The sequence below is a fragment of the Larimichthys crocea genome, chromosome XVIII (genome assembly GCF_000972845.2).
Source record: "Larimichthys crocea isolate SSNF chromosome XVIII, L_crocea_2.0, whole genome shotgun sequence".
NCBI classification, from domain to species: Eukaryota; Metazoa; Chordata; class Actinopteri; family Sciaenidae; genus Larimichthys; species Larimichthys crocea.
In genome coordinates, this window is record NC_040028.1 from 3,837,939 (window position 1) to 3,865,244 (window position 27,306).

The following is a 27,306-nucleotide window of genomic DNA, read 5'->3' on the forward strand; positions in this document are numbered from 1 at the left end:
AACTAAGATCAGCATCATCATTTACGTGTGCTCTAGTCCAGTGCTGTAGAGCTGACCCTCCAGTTGATAATCTTCTACGTGATGGAGGAAATATATGCCAATATTGAAGATGCCAGACCTGTCAAACCAAAGCCTTCAGCACATCAGACAGGTAAGAATGTGTGTGTTATCGTTTGTCATTATTAATATATTCTTGACTGTATTCACTGTTCTTTTCTGTGTTCAGGTCCCAGGAGCTCAAAGAAGCCATTTCATAGAGCTATGGTTCTCTGTCTGGGACTGCTGAGTGTTTTCCTGCTGGCTGGGCTCATCGGCCTCGGCATCCACTGTGAGTAAATGTTAGTTTAAACTTAAAACTTTTGGGTATGTCTTTACCAAAATGCTTATTTACCATCCTGGCTTCTCTGTGAATATTTTCATTTTTTAAAGATACATTTAAACAGTGTCCTCATGAAGCACTTCTTTTGTAAATGTATCTGGTACAAATGGGAATTTCTCTGGGAGTCAGAGAGTTACAACAGACACACAAACACATCTGGATGATCAAGAGCATTGCATTTTGATTGTCAGAAATTTCCTATGATAGAAGATCACGCTGTACAATCTGCCACTGACATGAAATGAAATAGTCTTCTCGCCCCCAATCCCCAGCCTCATTTGGAATTGTTGTGAATGTTGTGCGGATGGATTAAAGCAGATTGTGTTGGACCAGAGATGGTTCCAAAACTTGTCATTTCTGCTAAGTCATAATTCATCGGACTGGCGATTCAGCTCCAACAGAGAAAAGAGATGTCTGATCTACCACATCTTGTGAGAGTGTGTTGCTGTTGAGAGAACTCGAACAAAGTTAATTTTCTCCTGATTTGTCTGTCTGAAAAACACAATTTTACTGCCATGTTCAAAAGATATGCGGTTTGTGAAAAATGAGATATTGATAATAAACCCATAAAAAACTAAATATTTACTTCAGATACAGATACAAGAAATGACTCTCCAGTGAGGTATCTCTTTTCTTAAGCATCTCTGCCTTAGTCGTGATTAAGTAAAATGTTTAGAAATTGAACAAAAGGCCATAGTGACTCAGGACCTTAGTTTTGAGATGATACTTTGCATTTCTTACAAAAACTTTTTTTTTGCCTTTTATTTTGAAAAAGAAAGGTCATACATCACATTTGAATAAAGAGAATAAATGACAAGGGGGTAACTAAAAGCAGAGGACTCGAACGCAGAGTACGGAATGAAGCAGATGACTTTATTTCGACACACCGGGTAACACCGGGAAAACAAAAGGCGCCTCACAATGAGGGGTGATCAAAAGCACAAGCTAACACTACAAAAAGGCAGAGCCAACAAAAAATAAAAAATAAAAATCACTCTATCGAGGAACTAAATGAAAACAAAAAAAAGCTAGACTACAAGATATACTACAGAAAGGCAGGGCCAAAAAAAAAAATAATAATCTATCGAGGAACTAGAAGGCAAAACAAAAACTTGACTACAAGATAACTTCTGACTAGACAAGACTATGACAAGAGTGCTGATGATCAATACAAAGGACATGACACTGGCACAGGACAAAGGGAGACACAGACTATAAACACATGGAGGGAAATGGGGAACAGGTGGACACAATCAAGAATCAGGGGAGACAATCAGACTGGTGACACATGAGGAAGGGCAAGTGACCTGAAACGAGAGGAGAGTTAATTTCCAAAATAAAACAGGAAGTCACAAAACAAACATGGAGACAGGACAAAAACTCAACTTGACATACCGGTGTGACAAATAAACACCAACATAAGGACAACAATGACTAACACATTTTATCTGAACTCTGACCATATCAAGGACAAGGACACATCTTTTGGCAAATCTAATATCAGCTACTAAAGCAGAAAACTTGATTTCTGAACATAGTTTGACTTGTGATTAAAAAGAAACTTAAGTCAGTGTCAGTATGGATGTCATATTTTCTGTTTAAGATACATCTATCTTGATTTGTTTCAGATCATGGCACAATACATGATTCAATGGCAGAGCTGTCCTCCATATCTGAAGAAAGAGACCTGCTGAAAGCCAACCTCACTGAAATGGAGCTGGACAGGCTTCAGTGTTTCTCCAAACAGAGTGAGTGTTTGTGTGTTTTCTGCACTGCTGTCTCTGAACATGAAGGTCAGGTTATCCATGTATAAAGGATCTTTTGAATTTTTGACATGAAAAGCTAAGGTTTTCTATGTTTTAAATGTATAATAATAATAATAATAATAATAATAATAATAATAATAATAATAATAATAATAATAATAAACATTTACATTTATAAGCACTTTCCTGAATACTCAAAAAAACTACATAAAACAGTACACTAAAAACACATTAGACTAAGCTAAACATTAAAAGCAATTTTTAAAAGGTGTGTTTTGTCAGAGATTTGAATGCTTGAGGTTCTGGAGGACAGGGGTGATATGGTCACCGGTGCGAGTGTGGGTGAGCAGACGTGCAGTGGAGTTTTGGATGTACTGTAGTTTATTCAAAGTTTTGGATGGTGTGCCATAAAGGATACTGTTGCAATAGTCAAGTCTGGAAGTGATGAAGGCGTGAATGAGGGTTTCAGCGGCGGGGAAGGAGAGTGATGGGCGAAGTCGGGCATGTTCTTTAGAAGTGTTGGGAAGTTCAAATCTTTAAATGATTCGGATCAATATCTTGGATGGTAAATTGAGTTAATCTTTTTTGTTGTCATTTTGTCCATTCACTCGTGCGCGCTGTAGCCCTCTTGTGGTGCTGATGTAGTAATGTGACAAATGAACGAAAGACTGTCCATATGAACATACCCTCATCACACAGCCTGAGCGGCCATTCAGCTGCCTTGTGGCAAAGGAATGTACTGCATCAAAATGAACGATTCACTCACTGACAATAAGATTAGTTCATATTGAACGATACATTCACGACCGACACACCACTATTCTTCAGGTGAAAAAAGGCAGTTCAGGTGATTTGGTTTATTTGATTTTCAAGAGACTGTCAGTGGTAGTGGTTAATTTGACCACTGTTTGTGTGACAAAGGATCCTCAGTTCTACGTTTGACTTGACTACACTCTATACTTTCTTTCTTATGACCTTTATATGGTGATATCAATCTTCCTTGTTGTCTGATTGGCCTTATGCACATTAGAATTTATGTTGTAAATAATAAGTGGTTTGGTCAAATAAGTAAATGGACTGTGTTGTAGAATGTCCTTCGAAGAAGCGCATGAAAGAGTTTTGGCTTTAGAGTTAACACCCTCTTCAAAGAGGTAGTGGGGGGAGAGGTTAATGGAAAAAAATAAATGAATTTAGAAATTTTAGTTTTGACGATAGTTATTTCCTCATTTCTCATGATTTGATTCATTGCCCCCTGTATGTGTTTTACAGAGAAAAACATGTCCTTCACAATGGATAATGTTCAGTTGTAGTGTTATTTCTTCTCCACTGTGTCTGATTCTTGGGAAAAAGGCAGACAAGACTGCACGAGACAAAAGAGCAGATCTGGTTAAGATAGACAGTTATGAAGAAACAGGTAATGTAGATCTTTCACAAAATTGTGACTTTGAATCTTAATAAATTCATCCATTTTAAATAAACTGTTGTACTGTGTATACTATGTTCAAACACTAAACTTTGGAGGCAAATATATTAATTCATTTTAAAGCTTTAGGTTTTGTAAATGCAGTCTGCACTTGCCTTTGGTTTTGCTCATCCACATGTTTTTATTTCTTGCCTGCATGTATTAGAACACAAACTGATTTATATCCTCTCAAATTAATTTGTATCTGCATTTGAATCTGTATATTTTGCAATGCAAATGTGGACTTAAAAGTTATGCAATCAAATTGACTGTGTATCAGCTTAGTATACATAATAACATGTTCTTGTTAAAGTTTTAGGTGGAATCTTAGAAATATCAGGGATTAATCCCTGCAAATTGAATATTTAATATTCAATAATGGCTTTTTTCTTTTACTGCCTACAGGAGTTCTTAAGTAAAATCATCCAACAGAGCCACATGGATTGGTTTGAATGACAGAGAAATGAGAGAAAATCTGGAAATGGTCTGTGAAACTCCACTGACTGTGGCGTAAGGCATACGTTCTGCACCTCTTATGCACATACAACTATCCATGTACATTAAAGATTTATTTGAGCTGACTACTGAACTTAATTCAGACAAACAAAAAAAAACATTACTTTGTTTTTTTTATTAATTTCTAATTTGTTTAATGTGTTCATTTAACAATGCGTGAAACTGACTTGCTTAAACCTTTAAGGTACTGGGCACAAAATGCAGCCTGATAATGGTGGTGGAAGTGAAGTCTATGAGAGAGGACTGTGTGATTTAAGACATGGCGGAAACAGAAGAAAATTGGAATGATCTGAACTGTGACAAAAGTTACGATGGATCTGTGAGTTTTGAAATAATACATTTCTAAATACTTTTACAATGTTACAAGTTATGGCTATGCAAAATGATTTATAATAGCGTTCTTGTGTGTTTATAAATATAAAGAGAGACTGTATTTACTGTTGTTGAGAGAATTTATGTGTTTAAGTGTTGTGCATTTATGCTGAAATGCTAATTTGGAAGGAAGATTCCTCTATAAACAATGTACCCACAAATATTGTCAGATGAAACCACAAAGTCAATTGTTTATAATTTCATTTATTTACATATATTCTTTATGCTTTCACACTCTCATATATATTCTATAGGGTGTCACGGTGGTACAATGATTAGCACTGTCACTTCATAAAGACTTAAACTTGGTATTCTCTGTGTAATAATCTTCTTGTTGTTCTTATAATTGTATGCTAACATCATTTTATTCTAATAAATCAATAACAAAGACAGTATTGGATAACTTTATTATTTGTTCCTCCACAAAAAGAATATGTTAAACTATGCACTGGTACATTCATGCAAAAAGAGGCAAAGGTTGTTTCATATCACACACACATATTCTTTCTTGCACTGACAGTTCTCTAGGCTCGTGTACTAAGAGGTAATGTGTTGTGATTCTGCTTCTGCCATCAGAGTCATAGCTTCTGTTTCTCCAGTTTATCTTTGAAAGCATCGGTCAGAGTTTCCACTGAGCACCTCACATTATTCCATCAGCTTGTTATTTACAAATCCCATTTCTTAGCTATGAGAGAAGAACACTTCCTTTTGTACATCATCTGTCCTTTCCTAAACACTTCCCCTGACCACGATGTGAAAAGGTCATGAGGTCAGGAAGAAAGATATAGTAGAATTCATAAGGACTTAAGAAAAGACATCCACAGTACTCTGAAATCCAACTGCACTTCACAAGGCTGCGTAATTATGTAATATATATGTGTAATATCACAAATTATATGTAACGGTGGAGGTTGTAATGTGGTCTGTAGTAAACTTCAAAGTTTTGAAGATGGACTACAACACGCATGTTATATTTCCCCTGTGCATTCTTGTTTTTGTTGTTCCAGTAGTAAATAAACGTAGACAACCTGTGAAATGAAGTGTTTGTTCCATTGAGAATGGTTGCTTACATAACCCTACTGTCCACTCATATATAAGCATATTACCAAGTTATAGCAAAATATGTGGAACGCTTATAAGCAACTGTAACTTACATGGTGATCTGCAGGGATGCTGGACATCTGTCAGTTTAAGGGAAGGTCAAGTCTAATGGCCAACATAGTAGGTGGTGGTGTGTGATATTCAGCTTTTTTATATTCATTTAAAATGCCTAAGATAACTTAAGCCTATGTAGTTATTCACATTATTTATGTCAGGCCGGACTCAAACAGGACTCAGGCGCAGAGGTGTCAATAGCTTATTATTTGATATAACAAAAAACCTCGACAGAGTGAGGCTATGGCAGGCTATGAAACAGGCCTAACTAGGGAAACAAAATCACTCCAAGGAGAGAACAACTCTAAACTACTTCATGAAAAGGTTATCAAAATCAAAATCCCTCACAAGGAGGAAAAACAACAGGCTGCAAAACATTAACTAAAAACGCTCCAAAGGAGGCTGAAAAACACAACAACACTAAACACTAGGAAAACAAAAAGGCTAGACTAAGAATTTACAAAACAAAAATCACTCAATCGAGAGAGAAAAACAAAAACTCATGAGCAGAAACGCTATGACTGTGGCAAGGCTTGGAAACGGCTTTGGTGCACGATCGGAAGACGAAACACTTTGGCACAGGACAAGGGAGACGCAGACAAGAAATACACAGGTATGGGGAACGGTGGAAACACCAGGGCGGGGGAAGACAATCAGACCGGTGACACATGAGGAAGGGCAGTGACCTGAAAAGAGAGGAGAGTTATTTTTCAAAATAAACAGGAAATGACAAGACAGAACAAAAACCCAACTTGACCTCACCGCGGTGTGACAATTTACAGCAATTTGAAAATATCTTTCACTCCAGCATCACCACAGGTGGCCCTTAGGTGGACAGGAACTAAAATCAGCATCATCATTTACGAGTGCTCTAGTGCTGCAGAGCTGACCCTGTATCATTTTAGCAAAAGATCAATTTGCTTCTTCCTGTACACAGATGTAAAACTTCAAAATGCACCACCCATTTTCATCATCCCTGAAATGTGTGACTTCCTCTTATGCAACTAAAATGTCAAACATTTTGGACTTCCTCTTAAGCAACTAAGATCAGCATCATCATTTACGTGTGCTCTAGTCCATTCGTAGAGCTGACCCTCCAGTTGATAATCTTCTACGTGATGGAGGAAATATATGCCAATATTGAAGATGCCAGACCTGTCAAACCAAGGCCTTCAGCACATCAGACAGGTAATAATGTGTGTGTTATCGTTTGCATTATTAATATATTCTTGACTGTATTCACTGGTCTTTTCTGTGTTCAGGTCCCAGGAGCTCAGAGAAGCCATTTCATAGAGCTATGTCTCTGTCTGGGACTGCTGAGTGTTTTCCTGCTGGCTGGGCTCATCGGCCTCGGCATCCACTGTGAGTAAATGTTAGTTTAAACTTAAAACTTTTGGGTATGTCTTTACCAAAATGCTTATTTTACCATCCTGGCTTCTCTGTGAATATTTTCATTTTTTAAAGATACATTTAAACAGTGTCCTCATGAAGCACTTCTTTTGTAAATGTATCTGGTACTGGAATTTCTCTGGGAGTCAGAGAGTTACAACAGACACACAAACACATCTGGTGATCAAAGCATTGCATTTGTTGTCAGAAATTTCCTATGATAGAGATCACCGCTGTACAATCTGCCACTGACATGAAATGAAATAGTCTTCTCGCCCCCAATCCCCCGCCTCATTTGGAATTGTTGTGAATGTTGTGCGGATGGATTAAAGCAGATTTGTTGGACCAGAGATGGTTCCAAAACTTGTCATTTCTGCTAAGTCATAATTCATCGGACTGGCGATTCAGCTCCAACAGAGAAAAGAGTGTCTGATCTACCACATCTGGTGGGTGTGTTGCTGTTGAGAGAACTCGAACAAAGTTAATTTTCTCCTGATTTGTCTGTCTGAAAAACACAATTTTACTGCCATGTTCAAAAGATATGCGGTTTGTGAAAAATGAGATATTGATAATAAACCCTAAAAAACTAAATATTTACTTCAGATACAGATACAAGAAATGACTCTCCAGTGAGGTATCTCTTTTCTTAAGCATCTCTGCCTTAGTCGTGATTAGTAAAATGTTTAGAATTGAACAAAAGGCCTAGTGACTCAGGACCTTAGTTTGTGAGATGATACTTTGCATTTCTTACAAAAACTTTTTTTTTGCCTTTTATTTTGAAAAAGAAAGGTCATACATCACATTTGAATAAAGAGAATAAATGACAAGGGGGTAACTAAAGCGGACTCGAACGCAGAGTAGGGATGAAGCAGATGACTTTATTTCGACACACCGGGTAACACCGGGAAAACAAAAGGCGCCTCACAATGGGGGGTGATCAAAAGCACAAGCTAAGACTACAAAAAGGCAGAGCCACAAAAATAAAAAATAAAAATCACTCTATCGAGGAACAATGAAAACAAAAAAAGCTAGACTACAAGATATACTACAGAAGGCAGGGCCAAAAAAAAAAAAAAAAAAAAATCATATCGAGGAACTAGAAGGCAAAACAAAAACTTGACTACAAGATAACTTCTGACTAGACAAGACTATGACAAGAGTGTGATGATCAAACAAAGGAACATGAACACTGGCACAGGACAAAAGGACAAGACTATAAACACATGGAGGGAAATGGGGAAACAGGTGGACACAATCAAAATCAGAAGGTGAGACAAGTCAGACTGGTGACACATGGGAAGGGCAAGTGCATGAAACGAGAGGAGAGTTTAATTTCCACAAATAAAACAGGAAGTCACAACAAAACATGGAGACAGGAAAAAACTCAATTGACATACCGGTGTGACAAACAACACCAACATAAGGACAGCAATGACTACAAACACATTCTGAAACTCTGACATATAGGACAAGACACATTACTTTTGTGATTAAAGAAACTTAGTCAGGTGTCAGTATGGATGTCATTTTTCTGTTTAAGATACATCTATCTTGATTGTTTCAGATCATGGCACCAATACATGATTCAATGGCAGAGCTGTCCTCCATATCTGAAGAAAGAGACCTGCTGAAAGCCACCTCACCTGAAATGAGAGCTGGACAGGCTTCAGTGTTTCTCCAAACAGAGTGAGTGTTTGTGTGTTTTCTGCACTGCTGTCTCTGACAACATGAAGGTCAGTTATCCATGTATAAAGGATCTTTTGATTTTTGCATGAAAAGCTAAGGTTTTCTATGTTTAAATGTATATAATAATAATAATAATAAAATAATAATATAATAATAATAATAATAATATACATTTCATTTAAGCACTTTCCTGAATACTCAAAAAAAACTACATAAAACAGTACACCTAAATAACACACCTAGTGGGGGTAACAAAACTTTTTATAAACAACCCCAAACGGGCTAAAAGTAATAATGCAGTTTGAAAAGTTTGTGTTGGTCGCCACGATTTTGAATGCTCGTGCAGGGTCAAGCAGTTTCCCCTTTCCCCCCCCCCCCCCACGTAGCTGGATGGTAAATGGAGGTCAAGTCTTTGTTTGAGTCATTGGCGCCTCTTCACCGGGTCAGCGCGTAGCCTCGCCCGGCTGCAGGTAAAGTGGACAATCCCCAGGACAACGGATAAAGCACTTGATGCCAGAGGGAATACCATTAACCTCTCCCATCACACCAGTCTTCTGATTTTCGCCGGCCGCTCTATTTTCAGCCCCCCCTCTGTCCTTCTTTTTGTGCGTCTTCTTCACACAACTATCTCGCGACCATGCGCATTCCCTGTCAGCCACCAACATTTTCCCCTCTCACCTTGATTTATTAGCTTCACTCGCGCTGTGCTCCCCCACCCACCCGCCAGGACCTTTCCCATACCCGCCACCCCTTACCCAGGCAGGTCAGAGTCTTTGAACTTGTACCCGGAACACGGCTCTACCTGACCCGCAATCACCTTACGAGGCCCGCTGTCAGGTTGGATCCTCCTTCACACCCCCTTATATTTTCCGCGCCCCTTCCCTTCCCCATTGTCCCATCCCCCGATTTTTCGCCTACCTTTGTTTGTTTTATACCCACCTGTGCCCATTGTTGTTTTTTCAAATGATGTTACCTGTCTCTCATTCTCGTCGTTTTTTCCCCGTGTTGTTTAATTTTCCTCCTTTTTGGACCCACTGCTTTCTGTGCGGCATTTTTTTCTTTCCTCCCCCCTCCCCAATGATCCCCCCTACGGGTCTATCGCCCGTGCCTTCCAGGGTACGTTGTGACTCTTTGGTTATCCCGTTACATATCTCGCATTATCTGTTTTTTCATAGTGTCTATAGATCTCTTTTTTCCCCTTTTTTCTATTAGTTGCGTCCCCTCGATATTTTCCTCCCCCCCTTCTTCTTCCGTCCTTACTCTAACTTTGTCCACTCTTTAGCTGGCATTCCCCTCTTCTTCCTGCGCCCCCCTTGTGTTTTGTTTTTTCCTTTCCCCCCTGTCATGTGCTGCACCTCTTTGATTTGTCCATCACCCACTTATTTGTTTTTACATGTTGTCCCTTGATTTTCCTCTTCCCCTTTCTCCTCCGCGCGGGCTTTTTCTTTATAAGCATCACCTTACCCGCCGGTTTCTTCTTTTGCTGCGCTTTTCCCCCCCCCCCGCTAATATTCTCTTTTCTTGTCTTCTAACTTTTGTCTACATCCCCCACTGGGTCACTCCGTGTTTTTGCCCCTTTCTTCTTTCACGCCCACATTTGTCCACCTCTCGACCCCCTCTGTTATCACTTTTTGTTTTCCCCCCTCCTGCCTTATCTTATTTCATTTTTATGACTATTTCGCAGTCTCCTCCTGCCGCCCTTTCCTTCCTTTAGTACCTGATGTTTTGTGACACCTCTCCTTCACAACCCGATCTTCCCCCTTTTCCCCCCTCCCCCCTTTTCTTTTTTCCCCGGCCTAGCCAATGGTGGTGCACCCCCCCCATTCTTTTCCCCCTTTTTTTTCCTTTTTTTCCCTTCCTTTTTCGATTTTTTTTCCTTCTGTTTGCCTTCTAACTTTTCATTTTTTCTGTTTAAAAATTCACAAGGTAATTTAGACTCCTTAATTCTGTTTAGTTTTCCGACGATAGTTATTTCTTCTACACTGTTCTCATGATTTTGCGTGCCATAAAGGATACTGTTGCAATAGTCAAGTCTGGAAGTGATGAAGGCGTGAATGAGGGTTTCTGCAGCAGAGAAGGAGAGTGATGGGCGAAGTCGGGCAATGTTCTTTAGAAGTGTTGGGAAGTTCAAGTCTTTTAACTGATTCGGATCACTTACTCTTGGATGGTAAATTGAGTTAATCTTTTTTTGAGTCATTTTGTCCATTCACTCGTGCAGCGCTGTAGCCCTCTTGTGGCTGATGTAAATGTGACAAATGAACGAAAGACTGATCCATATGAACATACCCTCATCACACAGCCTGAGCGGCCATTCAGCTGCCTTGTGGCAAAGGAATGTACTGCATCAAAATGAACGATTCACTCACTGACAATAAGATTAGTTCATATTGAACGATACATTTACGACCGACACACCACTATTCTTCAGGTGAAAAAAGGCAGTTCAGGTGATTTGGTTTATTTGATTTTCAAGAGACTGTCAGTGGTAGTGGTTAATTTGACCACTGTTTCTGTGTGACAAAATGGATCCTCAGTTCTACGTTTGACTTGACTACACTCTATACTTTCTCTTTCTTATAGACCTTTATATGGTGATATAACATCTTCCTTGTTGTTCTGATTGGCCTTATGCACATTAGAATTTATGTTGTAAATAATAAGTGGTTTGGTCAAATAAGTAAATGGACTGTGTTGTAGAATGTCATTCGAAGAAGCAGCATGAAAGAGTTTTGGCTTTAGAGAGTTACACCCTCTTCAAAAGAGGTAGAATGGGAGGAGAGGTCTAAATGGAAAAATAAATGAATTTAGAAATTTTAGTTTTGACGATAGTTATTTCCTCATGTCCTCATGATTTTGATTCATTGCCCCCTGTATGTGTTTTACAGAGAAAACATGTCCTTCACAATGGATAATGTTCAGTTGTAGCTGTTATTTCTTCTCCACTGTGTCTGATTCTTGGGAAAAAGGCAGACAAGACTGCAGAGACAAAAGAGCAGATCTGGTTAAGATAGACAGTTATGAAGAACAGGTAATGTAGATCTTTCACAAAATTGTGACTTTGAATCTTAATAAAATTCATCCATTTTAAATAAACTGTTGTACTGTGTATACTATGTTCAAACACTAAACTTTGGAGGCAAATATATTAATTCATTTTAAAGCTTTAGGTTTTGTAAATGCAGTCTGACATTGCCTTTGGGTTTGCCTCATCCACATATGTTTTTATTTCTTGCCTGCATGTATTAGACACAAACTGATTTATATCCTCTCAAATTAATTTGTATCTGCATTTGAATCTGTATATTTGGTCAATGCAAATGTGGACTTAAAAGTTATGCAATCAAATTGACTGTGTATCAGCTTAGTATACATAATAACATGTTCTTGTTAAAGTTTTAGGTGAATCTTATAGAAATATCAGGATTAATCCCTGCAAATTGAATATTTAATATTCAATAATGGCTTTTTTCTTTTACTGCCTACAGGAGTTCTTAAGTAAAATCATCCAACAGACCACATGGATTGGTTTGAATGACAGAGAAAATGAGAAAATCTGGAAATGGTCTGATGAAACTCCACTGACTGTGGCGTAAGGCATACAGTTCTGCACCTCTTATGCACATACAACTATCCATGTACATTAAGAGATTTATTTGAGCTGACTACTGAACTTAATTCAAACAAACAAACAAACAAAAAACATTAATTTGTTTTTTGAATTAATTTCTAATTTGTTTAATGTGTTCATTTGAACAATGGCGTGAAACTGACTTGCTTCATAACCTTATAGGTACTGGGCAAAAATGCAGCCTGATAATGGTGGTGGAAGTGAAGTCTATGGAGAAGAGGACTGTGTGGATTTAAGACATGGCGGAAAACCTGAAGAAAATTGGAATGATCTGAACTGTGACAAAAAGTTACGATGGATCTGTGAGTTTTGAAATAATACATTTCTAAATACTTTTACAATGTTACAAAGTTATGGCTATGCAAAATGATTTATAATAGCGTTCTTGTGTGTTATAAATATAAAGAGAGACTGTATTTACTGTTGTTGAGAGAATTTATGTGTTTAAGTGTTGTGCATTTATGCTGAAATGCTAATTTGGAAGGAAGATTCCTCTATAAACAATGTACCCACAAAATATTGTCAGATGAAACCACAAAGTCAATATTGTTTATAATTTCATTTATTTACATATATTCATTTATGCTTTCACACTCTCATATATATTCTATAGGGTGTCACGGTGGTACAATGATTAGCACTGTCACTTCATAAAGACTTAAAACTTGGTATTCTCTGTGTAATAATCTTCTTGTTGTTCTTATAATTGTATGCTAACATCATTTTATTCTAATAAATCAATAACAAAGACAGTCTTGGAGTAACTTTGTTTATTTGTTCCTCCACAAAAAGAATATGTTAAACTATGCACTGGTACATTCATGCAAAAAGAGGCAAAGGTTGTTTCATAATCACACAACATATTCTTTCTTGCACTGACAGATTCCTCTAGGCCTGTGATACTTAAGAGGTAATGTTGTGATTCTGCTTCTGCCATCAGAGTCATAGCTTCCTGTTTCTCCAGTTTATCTTTGAAAGCATCGGTCAGAGTTTCCACTGAGCACCTCACATTATTCCATCAAGCTTGTTATTTACAAATCCCAATTTCTTAGCTATGAAGAGAAGAACACTTCCTTTTGTACATCATCTGTCCTTTCCTAAACACTTCCCCTGACCACGATGTGAAAAGGTCATGAGGTCAAGGAAAGATATAAGTAGAATTCATAAGGACTTAAGAAAAGACATCCACAGTACTCTGGAAATCCAACTGCACTTACACAAGGCTGCGTAATTATGTAATATATTATGTGTAATATCACAATATATAATGTAACGGTGGAGGTTAGTAATGTGGTCTGTAGTAAAACTTCAAAGTTTTGAAGATGGACTACAAAACACGCATGTTATATTTCTCCCTGTGCATTCTTGTTGTGTTGTTCCATGTAGAATAAACGTAGACAACCTAGTGAAATGAAGTGTTTGTTCCATTGAGAATGGTTGCTTACACTAACCCTACTGTCCACTCATATATAAGCATATTACCAAGTTATAGCAAAATATGTGGAACGCTTAATAAGCAACTGTAACTTACATGGTGATCTGCAGGGATGCTGGACATCTGTCACAGTTTAAGGAGAAGGTCAAGTCTAATGGCCAACATAGTAGGTGGTGTGTGATATTCAGCTTTTTATATATTCATTTAAAATGCCTAAGATAACTTAAAGCCTATGTAGTTATTCACATTATTTATGTCAGGCCGGACTCAAAACAGGACTCAGGCGCAGAGGTGTCAATGAGCTTATTTATTGATATAACAAAAAAACCTCGACAGAGTGAGGCTATGGCAGGCTATGAAAACAGGCCTAAACTAGGGAAAACAAAAATCACTCCAAAGGAGGAACAACTCTAAACTACTTCATGAAAAGGTTATCAAAATCAAAATCACTCACAAGGAGGAAAAACAACAGGCTGCAAAACATTAACTAAAAACGCTCCAAAGGAGGCTGAAAAACACAACAACACTAAACACTAGGAAACAAAAAGGCTAGACTAAGAATTTACAACAAAAAATCACTCAATCGAGGAGAAAAACAAAAACTCATGAGCAGAAACGCTATGACTGTGGCAAGGCTTGGAAACGGCTTTGGTGCACGATCGGAAGACGAAACACTTTGGCACAGGACAAAGGGAGACGCAGACAAGAAATACACAGGGTAATGGGGAACAGGTGGAAACAACCAGGGCGGGGAAGACAATCAGACCGGTGACACATGAGGAAGGGCAAGTGACCTGAAACGAGAGGAGAGTTATCTTTCAAAATAAAACAGGAAATGACAAGACAGAACAAAAACCCAACTTGACCTCACCGCGGTGTGACAATTTACAGCAATTTGAAAATATCTTTCACTCCAGCAAACAGTGAAACTTGAACACCACTCTATGTCAAAGCCCTAAACTGCAAGCCATCATGAGTGGTGTTTCTGTTTCTAATCTTGTTTAACCACATTTCCCAAAGGAGAATTCCAATGTAAAGTGAACATTTGAGTATCAAAACATCATACCGAGTTTTATAATGTTTAATATGTTTGCTGAGCAGCAAGACTTGGCTAGCGCACTGCAATCAGAAATACACTATTTTTCACCGTTGCTATTAACCGTTCCTTGAACGGAGTAATGCATGTTTGTGACCTGAAGATAAGACTATTTTCAAACAACCAAAAGAAGTTCAAAGTTGCTCAAGACTTCGTAGGTAGTCTTGAGAGCCCTGACATTCAAAACGAGAGAAAAACGAGACACGAGATACGAGAGAAACGAGATAGATTTTACAGTAGAGTAAATACTGTACATAATGCCTTTTTCAACGAAAAATAAGAAACTCTGAGGCTGAATTTGTTCAAAATGATACAGTAAATATGCTTGATACTGAGTGAGGGAACAGTCAAGATGGTCCTGAGTTCAACTGTATCAGCCTTTGTCAGAAATTATGGATCAAAGGGATTTTACAGTGGCGTAATATGTTTGCTCGCTCCGTATCATAGACTACATGCATTTGCCACACATTCTGTAATACGGGCGCACTTGAAATCAGGAAAAGACGAACGTCTGCTCACTTGACCGCAGTATATTAGGGGACTTTATAAGGCTATAAATCATTCATTAAATAGCTTGAAGTTTGACCTAGCACAGGCTAGGTAGCCAGACCTTGGATAAGCAAACAACACACCAATGCTATTTTGACAACTATATTTAAATTAGGGATGCACCGAAAATTCCGCCAACGAAAATTCGGCCACCGAAAGTTTTCGGCCGAAAATGGCCCAAAAGTGCATCGGCCACCGAAAGTTTTCGGCCGAAAATGGCCCAAAAGTGCATTACGGCTTTCGGTGAAGTGGCCGAATAGTGGCGTGACGCAATTGATGCAATGAAACAACGTGCGCGGTGATCTGGCCACGGTTGCTGATTCTTTTCTCATTCACACACAATAAACCCACGATACAGGATATAGGAAAAACACAGGCAAGAAATACATCATACACTGCTCTTTAGCGAAGCTATATACTCTCTACATTACGGCGTCTCACACATGCGAGGTGCGTTCAATGATCGTCGGAATGACTATGATGCGTTCATGAACGTGGGAAAAATGGCAATTTACCGGAAATATAATAAAACTAAATAGTATTTCTTTCAAGAACAAATTAACAGTGATTAAAACAACATGGGCTTTCTAACAATATAAATGAAATAATAATTATACTAACTGGAAATTCTACTGGAATATTTGAAGGATATTAAATAAACATTTACTTTCTTTGAAAAAACATGTCTACAAATTTATTCTAGGCTATTTATGCAATAGTAAAAAAAATTGTGAAAAATTTAACAACCACATTTCATATTCGGTTTCGGTATTCGGCCAACCATTTAATTTTTATTCGGTTTCGGTTTTGGCCGAAAATTTTCATTTCAGTGCATCCCTAATTTAAATCATTAAAAACGCTGGAAATTGCTCACCACTTCTGTGCTAGCAAAAAGAGGGTCTTTGCATTGAAAACGAGGCATTTTGGAACTATGTAAGTGTATAAATAGTTTGTTACAGAGATCGTTTTGCAGTAGTAGCACAGCTGTGGTGGTCAAAGTCATTCATATCGCCTACTGTCGTAGCTGGCGCCTTCACCTAAAAGGAGGCGTTGACGTTCTGAAGCTCATTAACATATTTTTGTGACATGTAACCAAAGTCATCAATGATCTGATAATGCCACCTGTGATTGGCTGTAACGTGCGCATGCAGGAAAACACACAGGTTACGGGTCATGTTAGAGTACTCAGGTGTGTATGTGTGTGTGTGTGTTTGTGTTCATGTTCTTTTTGTACTGGAAATAACTTGAAAGAACTCCAATATGTGAAAAGGAATGTGTAATGCAATTTTCATTTTATTAGAATTGATATTATAAAATAGGTATCGAAAAAGGTATCGTTTAGGAACCGGTATTGAAGTGAAGGTATCGGTATCAGTACTGGTATCGAAAAATTTAGATTGATACCCAGCCCTAGCCTCCAGTCTCTCAAACCCTGGAGAAGCAGGGCCTATCTCTCCAGCAGTGTTCCCTTGGGTTCTCTTCCTTCCCGTCAGGAGGTAGTGGTGACAGACGCCTCCCTCTTGGGTTGGGGCGCTGTTTGGAACCACAGGACAGTCAGGGGAACCTGGAGTCCTCAGCAGAGACTCCAGCACATAAATGCGTTGGAGGCAGGCACTTCCTTCCCTTTTTGGAAGGGAGACATGTACTTGTTTGGTCAGACAACACCTGTTTATCATGTGAACCACCAAGGGGAAACCAGGTCCAGGCATTCCCTACGGGAGGCTCAGAGGCTCCTTCACTGGGCCTCGCCTCGCCTTGCGACTCTCTGTGCAGAACACAGCTGCAGACATGCTTTCCCGCCAAAAGCCTCCTCCGGGGGAGTGGAGGCTGGACCCCGAGGTGGTTCAGATGGTATGGGAGAGGTTTGGCAGAGCGGATGTCGACCTATTCGCCTCAGTGGTGTTAATGCACTGCCCACTGTGGTTTTTCCTCTCGGAACCGACGAGCCTGTTGGGGCAGGATGCCCTGGCACACTCCTAGCCAGACTGCCTCCTGTATTCCTTTCCTCCAGTTCCACTGCACCTGTTGACACTTCACAGGATATCCAGGAGCAGTCACTCTGTGTTATTGGTGGCTCCCTTCTGGCCTGGGAGAATATGGTTTCCTCTTCTCCATCGGCTTCTCAACAGGGTACCTTGGCCCCTCCCACTGAGGCAGGATCTCCTGTCACAGTTCGGGGGACGGGGGGTGGGGGGCATTTGGCATCCTCACCCGGAGCGCCTCTGGTTGCATGTCTGGCCAGAGGGCCAGACTCATTACTAGATTTTTGTGATCAGGCTGTTGTCCAGACCATAGTCAGTGCTTGTACAGCCTCGACTAGACTGCTGCATGCCAACAGGTGGAAACTCTTCGCTGGTTGGTGTGGCAGTCAGGATGTGGACCCAGAGCATTGCTCTCTACCTGTACTGCTCAAAGACCTGCAGACGTTGCTGGATAAAGGGCTCTCTGCCTCTACAATAAAGGTGTATGTTGCTGCCATCTCTGCTCGACATGCCTTTGTGGATGGTCGATTGGTGGGGTCACATGCTCTGGTGGCCAGGTTTCTCCTGGAAGCCCTGTGTTCTCCTCCATTTGAGCCCCTGGAACACGCTGACCTCAGGTGGCTGTCTTGCTAGACTGCCTTTCTTCTCGCTGTTACATCTGCGAAGCAGGTTGGTGAGCTTCATGCCCTGTCTGTCGCCAGTTAATGTTTGCGGTGGAATCCTAAATGGATTGGGGGTTACTATGTGGCCTAACCCCTCTTTCCTCCCAAAGAGGCTTTCTGCTTTTCATGTTAATCGACCTATCAGTTTGGTGGCTTTTGCCCCAGAGTCAGGTGTGGAGGAATTACTTCCTAACGTCACCTTTCTTTGTCCTGTTTGCACCCTGAAACAGTACATAGAGGTTATTGCGGGTTTTCGTAAGTCTGATGCTCTGTTTGTCTGTCATGGAGGGCACAGGAAGGGCTGTGCCTTGTCTAAACAGAGGCTCTCACATTGGGTTGTTGATACCATAGCTCATGCATACAGGCTCGAGGGCCTTCGGATCCCCCCAGTGAAATGTCATTCGACCAGTACGTCGTGGGCTGCTCTGAAGGTTGTTCTGCTGAATGACATCTGTGCTGCAGCTGCGTGGGCTTCTTCCTGTACCTTTGCCCACTTCTACAGAGTCAATGTGGCCGTACCCCATCCTGTGGCGGCAGCTCTCCTGTCTGTTCCTTCGGTCTGCAACTGAATTTCGGTGAGTTCCTCATGGCTTTTTTGGTATAGGTCATCCAGGTATTTCATACCGTCTCTGGCGGTCAGGAAGAATGAAACAGAACGAGAGTTACAGATGTAACTAAGGTTCTATGAATTCTGGATGCCCGCCAGAGTTCCTTGTCATTTTAAAATGCATGGAGAAGTACAGGAGGAAAAATCAGCTCGTGCCACTTCTGCCCCGTTTACCCAAGACGAACTGATCACATTACAACATGAAACTTTTCATGTAGCCTATTAACAATATGAATTATCATGTTATAACAATGTAATAGTAAATTTAATGTCTTTGTTTCAGTCACTGGAGATGCACAACCTCCCCCTTCTTAATATGGTCACCAGTTCCTTTTGTCTTTGTAAATAGTGATGCATAGCTTCCCCCCTCCTTAACAAAAGGCACCAACGCCTTTTGTCTTTGTAAATTGTGATGCCTAGACTTAACCTTGCACCTGAATACAAGATCCTGCAGGATACTTCAGGTGTAAAGCATAGCAGCGGGGGGCCAGCGCCAATACTTGCAACAGACAGAAGGGACCGCCCTGATGGGCGTCGCCTTGAGCAGACAAAGCGAAAGGAGACCTCTCAGGTATAAACATATAGGTGTCCCCATGTTCGGGGTCTTTTCTCCATCTTTCACCACTCGCATGTTGAACTGACCTTTTCTTTGCAAAGAAAATAAAAACCTTGTCGGCCGGCAGAAGTCTCTATTTTATTCTTCACCAGCAGCAGAGGAAAATTTCCACAACAATTTGGTGTCAGAACTGGGATCCCTCGAGCAATCGTCCGGGACGGGACGCGGACAGTGACAGGCCTTCCTGGAAGGAAAACTTTGAGCCTCCAACCTAAAATCCTCTTCTGAGAAGGGAGGAGTGGTTTTGCTTTTTCTTTCACTTGTAGCACAGACAAAGTGATTTGCTTTTTATCACATGTGGCATAACGAAGCGACCAGGTTCTTTATCACTTGTAGAAACAAAGTGGTCTTTACAGAGATGTCTGTATCGTGATAGTTGTGCACGACCTCCTTTTGAAATGGAGAGGGAAAGCTCTGTCGAGGTTGTGTCTCCAGGGGGGCCTATTGTGGATGTTATGAGATGGAAATATGAGGATAAAAAAATAAAAAAGGTTTAAAATATTTAAATGCCTGGACAGCTGAGTTTGGATTCCCAAAAGGGGGGTTTTAAAAACATATTTGTGAGCCGTGTGAATGGAACATACTTCCATGGAAACTCCTCTTTGCAGACCAAGAACACAACAGTGGCTAAGAATCTATGGAAGAACTATCCTATCTTTATTCAAGAGCGCATATTTTCAGTTTGAGAGCATGATTTCTCCTTCTCGTGCTCAGATTTATTGTCCTCATGCTCAGATTTTGTGCTTGCACTCAGATTTCTGCTGCTTTATTTCAAAATGTGTGCTTGGACTCAAAACATCACATGCTTGTGCTCACATTTCTTCTGCTTGGACACAAAGATTTCGCTCGCTATCCCACTCCAATGTGCGGATGGGCCAGATACAAGCTTCAAAAATGCATCTTTTCTTTCAAAAGTCTGTCCCATAAACCTGGTGGGCAAAGACTTGATGTGCAAATTAGGCCTTTGTCTGATCTTAACCCCAGAAGGTGTCAAAGTTCACAGACTCTCAGATCTGGAGCCAAATTTTTCACACTCCTTTGTTTACCACACCCAAGACCTACAATATGCATATCAATGGAAAGTGCAGCCATCAACTGCATCTAAGCTTCTCACTTTAGCTAGAAAAACACTTTGAACAGCTGCAGTAGATTTCACGACAGAGGATATGCATTGTACCTCTCGTGTGTCACCAAGACCTGATAAAGCATACTGTATGAGGAAGGTTGGTTGAGAGAGAGATTTGATAAACTCACACTGACACACATTTATTGGACACAACATAAATGTGCTATATCAGTCTCTCTCACACCAGCTCAATGTGATATGTGCACCCTAGAACTTTCGGTCCCACACTTGCAAAACACACACCAGATAATTAGGAAGATTTGGGCCCTCTAAAACAAATCATGCGCGCAGCTGATAGGCAAGAAACATCTGATCGATCTATTTTTTTTTCACCTACACTGCAGTGTTACTCTAGGAGTTTACCATCTGATGTGCACACTCCAGAACAACCCAGCTGGTACCTAAAAGTGCTTCTAAATGTTTTTTGTTTGTTTGTCTGTCTTTTCCTTTTTGTCTGTTGAAGAACAAGCTACAGCTATTACAGCCCTACAGGACGTCCCTAAGACACTGTGGGCTGTTAGTAAGTATGATGTTGGCCAGCAGAAGTCTCTATTTCATTCTTCACCAGCAGCAGAGGAAAATTTCCACAATAACAACAAATTATGTGTGTATGTTTCATGTTGACGCGGCATTTGGCATTGGGCATTGGTTAGCACTGTGGCGTCACAGCAAGAAGGTTCCTTGTTCAACCTCAGCTGGTGCCTTTGTGCAGAGATAGCATATTCTTCCTTTATCTGCACTATGAATTTCAATTACATAGAACATTTCCATCCATTTGAATTACGTAGTTTTAATATAAATAAACTCACAAACTTAATGTGAAGCAAGTAATAAGATTTATGTAATACTCCTAATAAACTCAAAATGTTTTGTTTTTTTTTGCTGTTGGGTTTGGGCAAACAAATAGGCTTTATCAATATTGAATGCATAAACCTGGTTACTACTACACTACGGTGTGGTGGAATCACATTGACTTGATTTACTGAGTCCTGCATTTTGGCCAACAATATGCTTCTGTAAGAAGATATGCAAAATCCAAGTGACACAAATATAGAAAGTGACACTTTCAGTTTGGTTCTCTTTTAATTTATTTATTAAGAAAAAGCAACAAATTGTATTCATGTACTGTACATGTATGGACCTCTGTGTTAAAAGAGAGTCATCACTCAAAAGACATGGCATATTACATAGTGTATAATGAGGAAGTAACATAGAAAAGAAGAAGAAGAAGAAGAAAAAGAAGAAGTAGGTCCAGTTAATAAACAGTTGTTTTTGGTGCTAACAAAAGAAAAACAAATAAGAGAACAGTTACATTAAAATTAATCAAAAACAAGACAAATATATATGTATCACATTGGATGTTGCATCTAATTATTTTGTATCTGATTCTGAGATCCTGTCTCTTGGTTTGTTATAGACCAGGGGTCGGGAACCTTTTTGGCTGAGAAAGCCTAGATGATCCAGATGGATGGAGTAATGGATGGTTGGTGAATGGCCACCATGTCCCAACAAGGCTGAGACGTCAGCATGAGGTGGCAGAGTCATGTTTTGGGCTGTAATCATGGGGAGAGAGCCGGTAGGCCCCTTTAGGGTCCCTGACAGTGTGAAAATGACCTCGGCAAAGTATGTAGAGTTTCTGACTGACCACTTTCTTCCGTGGTACAAAAAGAAGAGCTGAGGAACTGCCTCCCAATCTATGGGGATGGGAGGAAGTTCACATCCAAGCAGCAGCTCTGGGAGGCTATTCTGACATCCTGCAAAGACATTAAAACAGAAAGTCTCCAAGAACTCACAAGCTCAATGGATGCAAGAATTATGAAGGTGATATCAATGAAGAGGTCCTATATTAACCTGTAACTTGGCCTGTTAAGGTGTTTTTGATTGAAATAAATTTTGATTTAATTTATATGACCTCCTAATGCTGCAAATTCAACAAATGACCATTTTTAATTCTTTACAACCTATAAAATATCTTGAAACTCTGTTGTGCATAATCATTTGGAACAGTGCATTTTTGAGTGTCTTTTTTTTATTTTTTTTTTAAATGCTGTTATTATTGGGAGGTTTGTTCAGTAATCTCTATATACTCTAACAGTTGATGACTTTATAATTATACTGTCATTTGCATCAACTATTTAGGAAAATCTGAGAAAAATTTAATTTGCATAATAATATGGAAAACGGTGTACATCTACCTTTTTTTTGTATTTATCTGAAGCAACAAGCTTACTTACTAGTTTTCTGTGTATTGATGACCACCAAATAAGATATAATTAGCACATGCAATGGCATGTATTACATAGTTTTATATTTAGTGTTGGGCCTTGATGTGCTTTTGGACAATGTGCTGTTAAGATAAGATAGGACGGCTGCTTTCACTTCCTTATTTTTAGTTTTTGAAATGGTGTTAACTTTGTATGTTCATAATCAGCAGCTGACAGATCATCAGATTCATTTCTTTACTTTGTTGATCAGTGGTCTTCTTCAGAAATATGTTTATAATAGGTCTAGTAGGTAACCGGTTTTATATCATTTGTTCTTGTTATGGTGGTAGTTGATATTGTTTTCCTCTTAAAATGTGCCTTAAATGTTAAATGTGCCTCTCTCCTTTTGTTTATCATCATATTAAAATAAATTCATTGTCTTTTGCTTCTCTTTTAACACAACTGAGACTATTTTTAGATTATTTTTTTAAATGTTTTTTAGTTAGCTGTTTAGTTAAGTTTTAGGAACTAAAATCAGCATCATCATTTACGTGTGCTCAGGGACGGACTGGCAATCTGGCATACCGGGCATTTGCCCGGTGGGCCGACGTGCTATTTGGGCCGAAAAGTCCCGATATATATATATTTACCGAGTCGATCACACACCCCAAACACACTCTTGGGCTTAGCGATGGGCAATGTGGGCCGCGCAGGAGCCGGGGGTGGGCTGGTTACGCTCGGGCGCATGGCGCATCTATGGCACACGAGAAAAAGGGTCGCCAAAATGCCAGGGCCGATTTTTGGTCCCAGTCCGCCCATGCGTGTGCTCTAGTCTAGTGCTGCAGAGCTGACCCTGTATTCATTTTAGCAAAAGATCAATTTGCTTCTTCATGTACACAGATGTAAAACTTCAAAATGTACCACACATTTTCATCATCCCTGAAATGTATGACTTCCTCTTATGCAACTAAAATGATCAACATTTAGGACTTCCTCTTAAGCAACTAAGATCAGCATCATCATTTACGTGTGCTCTAGTCCAGTGCTGTAGAGCTGACCCTCCAGTTGATAATCTTCTACGTGATGGAGGAAATATATGCCAATATTGAAGATGCCAGACCTGTCAAACCAAGGCCTTCAGCAAATCAGACAGGTAAGAATGTGTGTGTTATCGTTTGTCATTATTAATATATTCTTGACTGTATTCACTGGTCTTTTCTGTGTTCAGGTCCCAGGAGCTCAGAGAAGCCATTTCATAGAGCTATGGTTCTCTGTCTGGGACTGCTGAGTGTTTTCCTGCTGGCTGGGCTCATCGGCCTCGGCATCCACTGTGAGTAAATGTTAGTTTAAACTTAAAACTTTTGGGTATGTCTTTACCAAAATGCTTATTTACCATCCTGGCTTCTCTGTGAATATTTTCATTTTTTAAAGATACATTTAAACAGTGTCCTCATGAAGCACTTCTTTTGTAAATGTATCTGGTACAAATGGGAATTTCTCTGGGAGTCAGAGAGTTACAACAGACACACAAACACATCTGGATGATCAAGAGCATTGCATTTTGATTGTCAGAAATTTCCTATGATAGAAGATCACGCTGTACAATCTGCCACTGACATGAAATGAAATAGTCTTCTCGCCCCCAATCCCCAGCCTCATTTGGAATTGTTGTGAATGTTGTGCGGATGGATTAAAGCAGATTGTGTTGGACCAGAGATGGTTCCAAAACTTGTCATTTCTGCTAAGTCATAATTCATCGGACTGGCGATTCAGCTCCAACAGAGAAAAGAGATGTCTGATCTACCACATCTTGTGAGAGTGTGTTGCTGTTGAGAGAACTCGAACAAAGTTAATTTCTCTGATTTGTCTGTCTGAAAAAGACAATTTTACTCTGCCATGTTAAAAGATATGCGGCTTGTGAAAAATGAGATATTGATAATAAACCCATAAAAAACTAAATATTACTTCAAGATACGATACAAGGATCAGCGCCGGTCCTGGCCACATTGCGCCCGGGGCGAACCCTCCCCCCCGAGTCGAACATTTTACGGCCAGCCCTGCGCCCCGGGGATGCGGTGCGCCCCATCAGTCTGTCCGCCGCCCCCCCTGCCTTGTCAACACCCCCCCGCTCCCGAGCGCCCGCTCGCTAACTTAATGAGGGTATCGAAATTACTGAGGTTTTTTTCTTTTTCGGGCGATCGTGCGCCCCCACGGAGACTGCGCCCTGGGCGGCGCCGCCCACATTGCCATAGCTAAGACCGGCCCTGCAAGAAGTGACTCCAGTGAGGTATCTTCTTTTCTTAAGCATCTCTGCCTTTGTCGTGATTAGTAAAATGTTTAGAAATTGAACAAAAGGCCATAGTGACTCAGGACCTTAGTTTTGAGATGATACTTCCATTTCTTACAAAAACTTTTTTTGCCTTTTTATTTGAAAATGAAAGGTCATACATCACATTTGAAAAAGAGAATAAATGACAAGGGGGTAACTCAAAGCAGAGGACTCGAACGCAGAGTACGGATGAAGCAGATGACTTATTTATTCGACACACCGGGTAACACCGGGAAAACAAAAGGCGCTCACAATGAGGGGGGATAAAGCACAAGCTAAGACTACAAAAAGGCAGAGCCAACAAAAATAAAAATAAAAATGTCTCTATCGAGGAACTAAATGACAACAAAAAAAGCTAGACTACAAGATATACTACAGAAGGCAGGGCCAAAAAAACAAACAAACAAAAAAAAAAATCTATCTATCGAGGAACTAGAAGGCAAAAACAAAAACTGACTACAAGATACTTCTGACTAAACAAGACTATGACAAGAGTGCTGATGATCAATACAAAGGACATGACACGGCACAGGACAAAGGGAGACACAGACTAATAAACACATGGAGGGAAATGGGGAACAGGTGGACACAATCAAGAATCAGGGGGACAATCAGACTGGTGACACTGAGGAAGGGCAAGGGACCTGAAACGAGAGAGAGTTAATTCCAAATAAAACAGGAAGTCACAAAACAAACATGTAGACAGGACAAAAACTCAACTGACATACGGTGTGACAATAACACCCACTAAGGACAGCAAGACTAACACATTTACTGAACTCTGACCATAATCAAGGACAAGGACACATTTTTGGCAAATCTAATTATCAACTAATAAAGCAAGAAAACATAGAACGTAGATTAGTACTTGACTGTAATAGAACTTAGACGTCATGCTAGTATGATGTCAGATTGTGTTAAGTATCAACGATCTGATTTAGTTTAGATTCTAACAGATCTTGTAGGTGTCACACTGTGATATACATCAGAGTCATCTGACTGTTGCTGCAGAACTCATTCATACAAACGCTACCACTGACTGAGCGTCTCCAGGCCAGTAATGACAAGCTGTCCTCCATATCTGAAGAGAGAGACCTGCTGAAAGCCAACCTCACTGAAATGGCTAAAGAGCTGGACAGGCTTCAGAGTTTGTCAAAACAGAGTAAGTGTTTGTGTGTTTTCTGCACTGCTGTCTCTGAACATGAAGGTCAGGTTGTGTCCTCATGTTCTCGATTGATTGATTCATTGCCCCTGTATGTGTTTTACAGAGAAAACATGTCCTTCACATGGATAATGTTCAGTTGTAGCTGTTATTTCTTCTCCACTGTGTCTGATCTTGGAAAAAGGCAGACAAGACTGCAGAGACAAAAGAGCAGATCTGGTTAAGATAGACAGTTATGAAGAACAGGAATGTAGATCTTTCACAAAATGGTGACTTTGAATCTTAATAAAATTCATCCATTTTAATAAAACTGTTGTACTGTGTAACATATGTTCAAACACTGAAAACTTGGAGGCAAATATATTAATTCATTTTAAAGCTTTAGGTTTTGTAAATGCAGTCTGACATTGCCTTGGGTTTGCCTTATCCACATATGTTTTTATTTCTTGCGCGAATGTATTAGACACAAACTGATTTAATCCTCAAAATAATTTGTATCTGCATTTGAATCTGTATATTTGGTCAATGCAAATGTGGACTTAAAAATGCAATCAAATTGACTGTGTATCAGCTATACTATACATAATAACATGTTCTTGTTAAAGTTTTAGGTGAATCTTATAGAAATATCAGGATTAATCCCTGCAAATTGAATATTTAATATTCAATAATGGCTTTTTTCTTTTACTGCCTACAGGAGTTCTTGAGTAAAACCATCCAACAGAGCACATGGATTGGTTTGAATGACAGAGACAAGAGAAAACCTGGAAATGGTCTGATGAAACTCCACTGACGGTGGCGTAAGGCACAGTTCGGCACCTCTTATGCACATACAACTATCCATGTACATTAACAGATTTATTTGAGCTGACTACTGAACTTAATTCAGACAAACAAAAAAAAACATTACTTTGTTTTTTTTATTAATTTCTAATTTGTTTAATATAGGGTTAGGGTTAACAATGGCGTGAAACTGACTTGCTTCATAACCTTATAGGTACTGGGCAAAAACGCAGCCTGATAATGGTGGTGGAAGTGAAGTCTATGGAGAAGAGGACTGTGTGAATTTAGTACATGGCAGAAAACCTGAAGAAAATTGGAATGATCTGAACTGTGACACAAAGTTGCGATGGATCTGTGAGTTTTGAAATAATACATTTTCTAAATACTTTTACAATGTTACAA

The 27,306-nt window shown here is 39.7% G+C and overlaps 1 protein-coding gene across 2 annotated transcripts; it reads left to right on the top strand.

Moving 5' to 3' along the window:
* On the top strand, positions 1-27,306 carry LOC104928674 (C-type lectin domain family 4 member E-like). 2 transcript variants are annotated; one of them, XM_019277073.2, is made up of 6 exons: positions 1-151; positions 227-328; positions 2,008-2,127; positions 11,611-11,753; positions 12,211-12,314; positions 27,119-27,306. In XM_019277073.2, the coding sequence occupies exons 1-6, from the start codon at positions 82-84 to the stop codon at positions 27,267-27,269; spliced, it is 690 nt and encodes a 229-aa protein (XP_019132618.2). In that variant the 5' UTR covers positions 1-81; the 3' UTR covers positions 27,270-27,306. The 2 variants fall into 2 exon arrangements, with proteins under 2 accessions (XP_019132618.2, XP_027146683.1); XM_027290882.1 differs by lacking the exon at positions 27,119-27,306 and adding an exon at positions 12,516-13,524.

Bases quoted from the DNA above. Each gene is read 5' to 3' on its own strand.
- LOC104928674 (XM_019277073.2), top strand. From the start codon at position 82: ATGGAGGAAATATATGCCAATATTGAAGATGCCAGACCTGTCAAACCA. The intron at 329-2,007 runs GTGAGTAAATGT...GATTTGTTTCAG, and splicing joins CATCGGCCTCGGCATCCACT to ATCATGGCACAATACATGAT. The intron at 12,315-27,118 runs GTAAGGCATACA...ATAACCTTATAG, and splicing joins GAAACTCCACTGACTGTGGC to GTACTGGGCAAAAACGCAGC.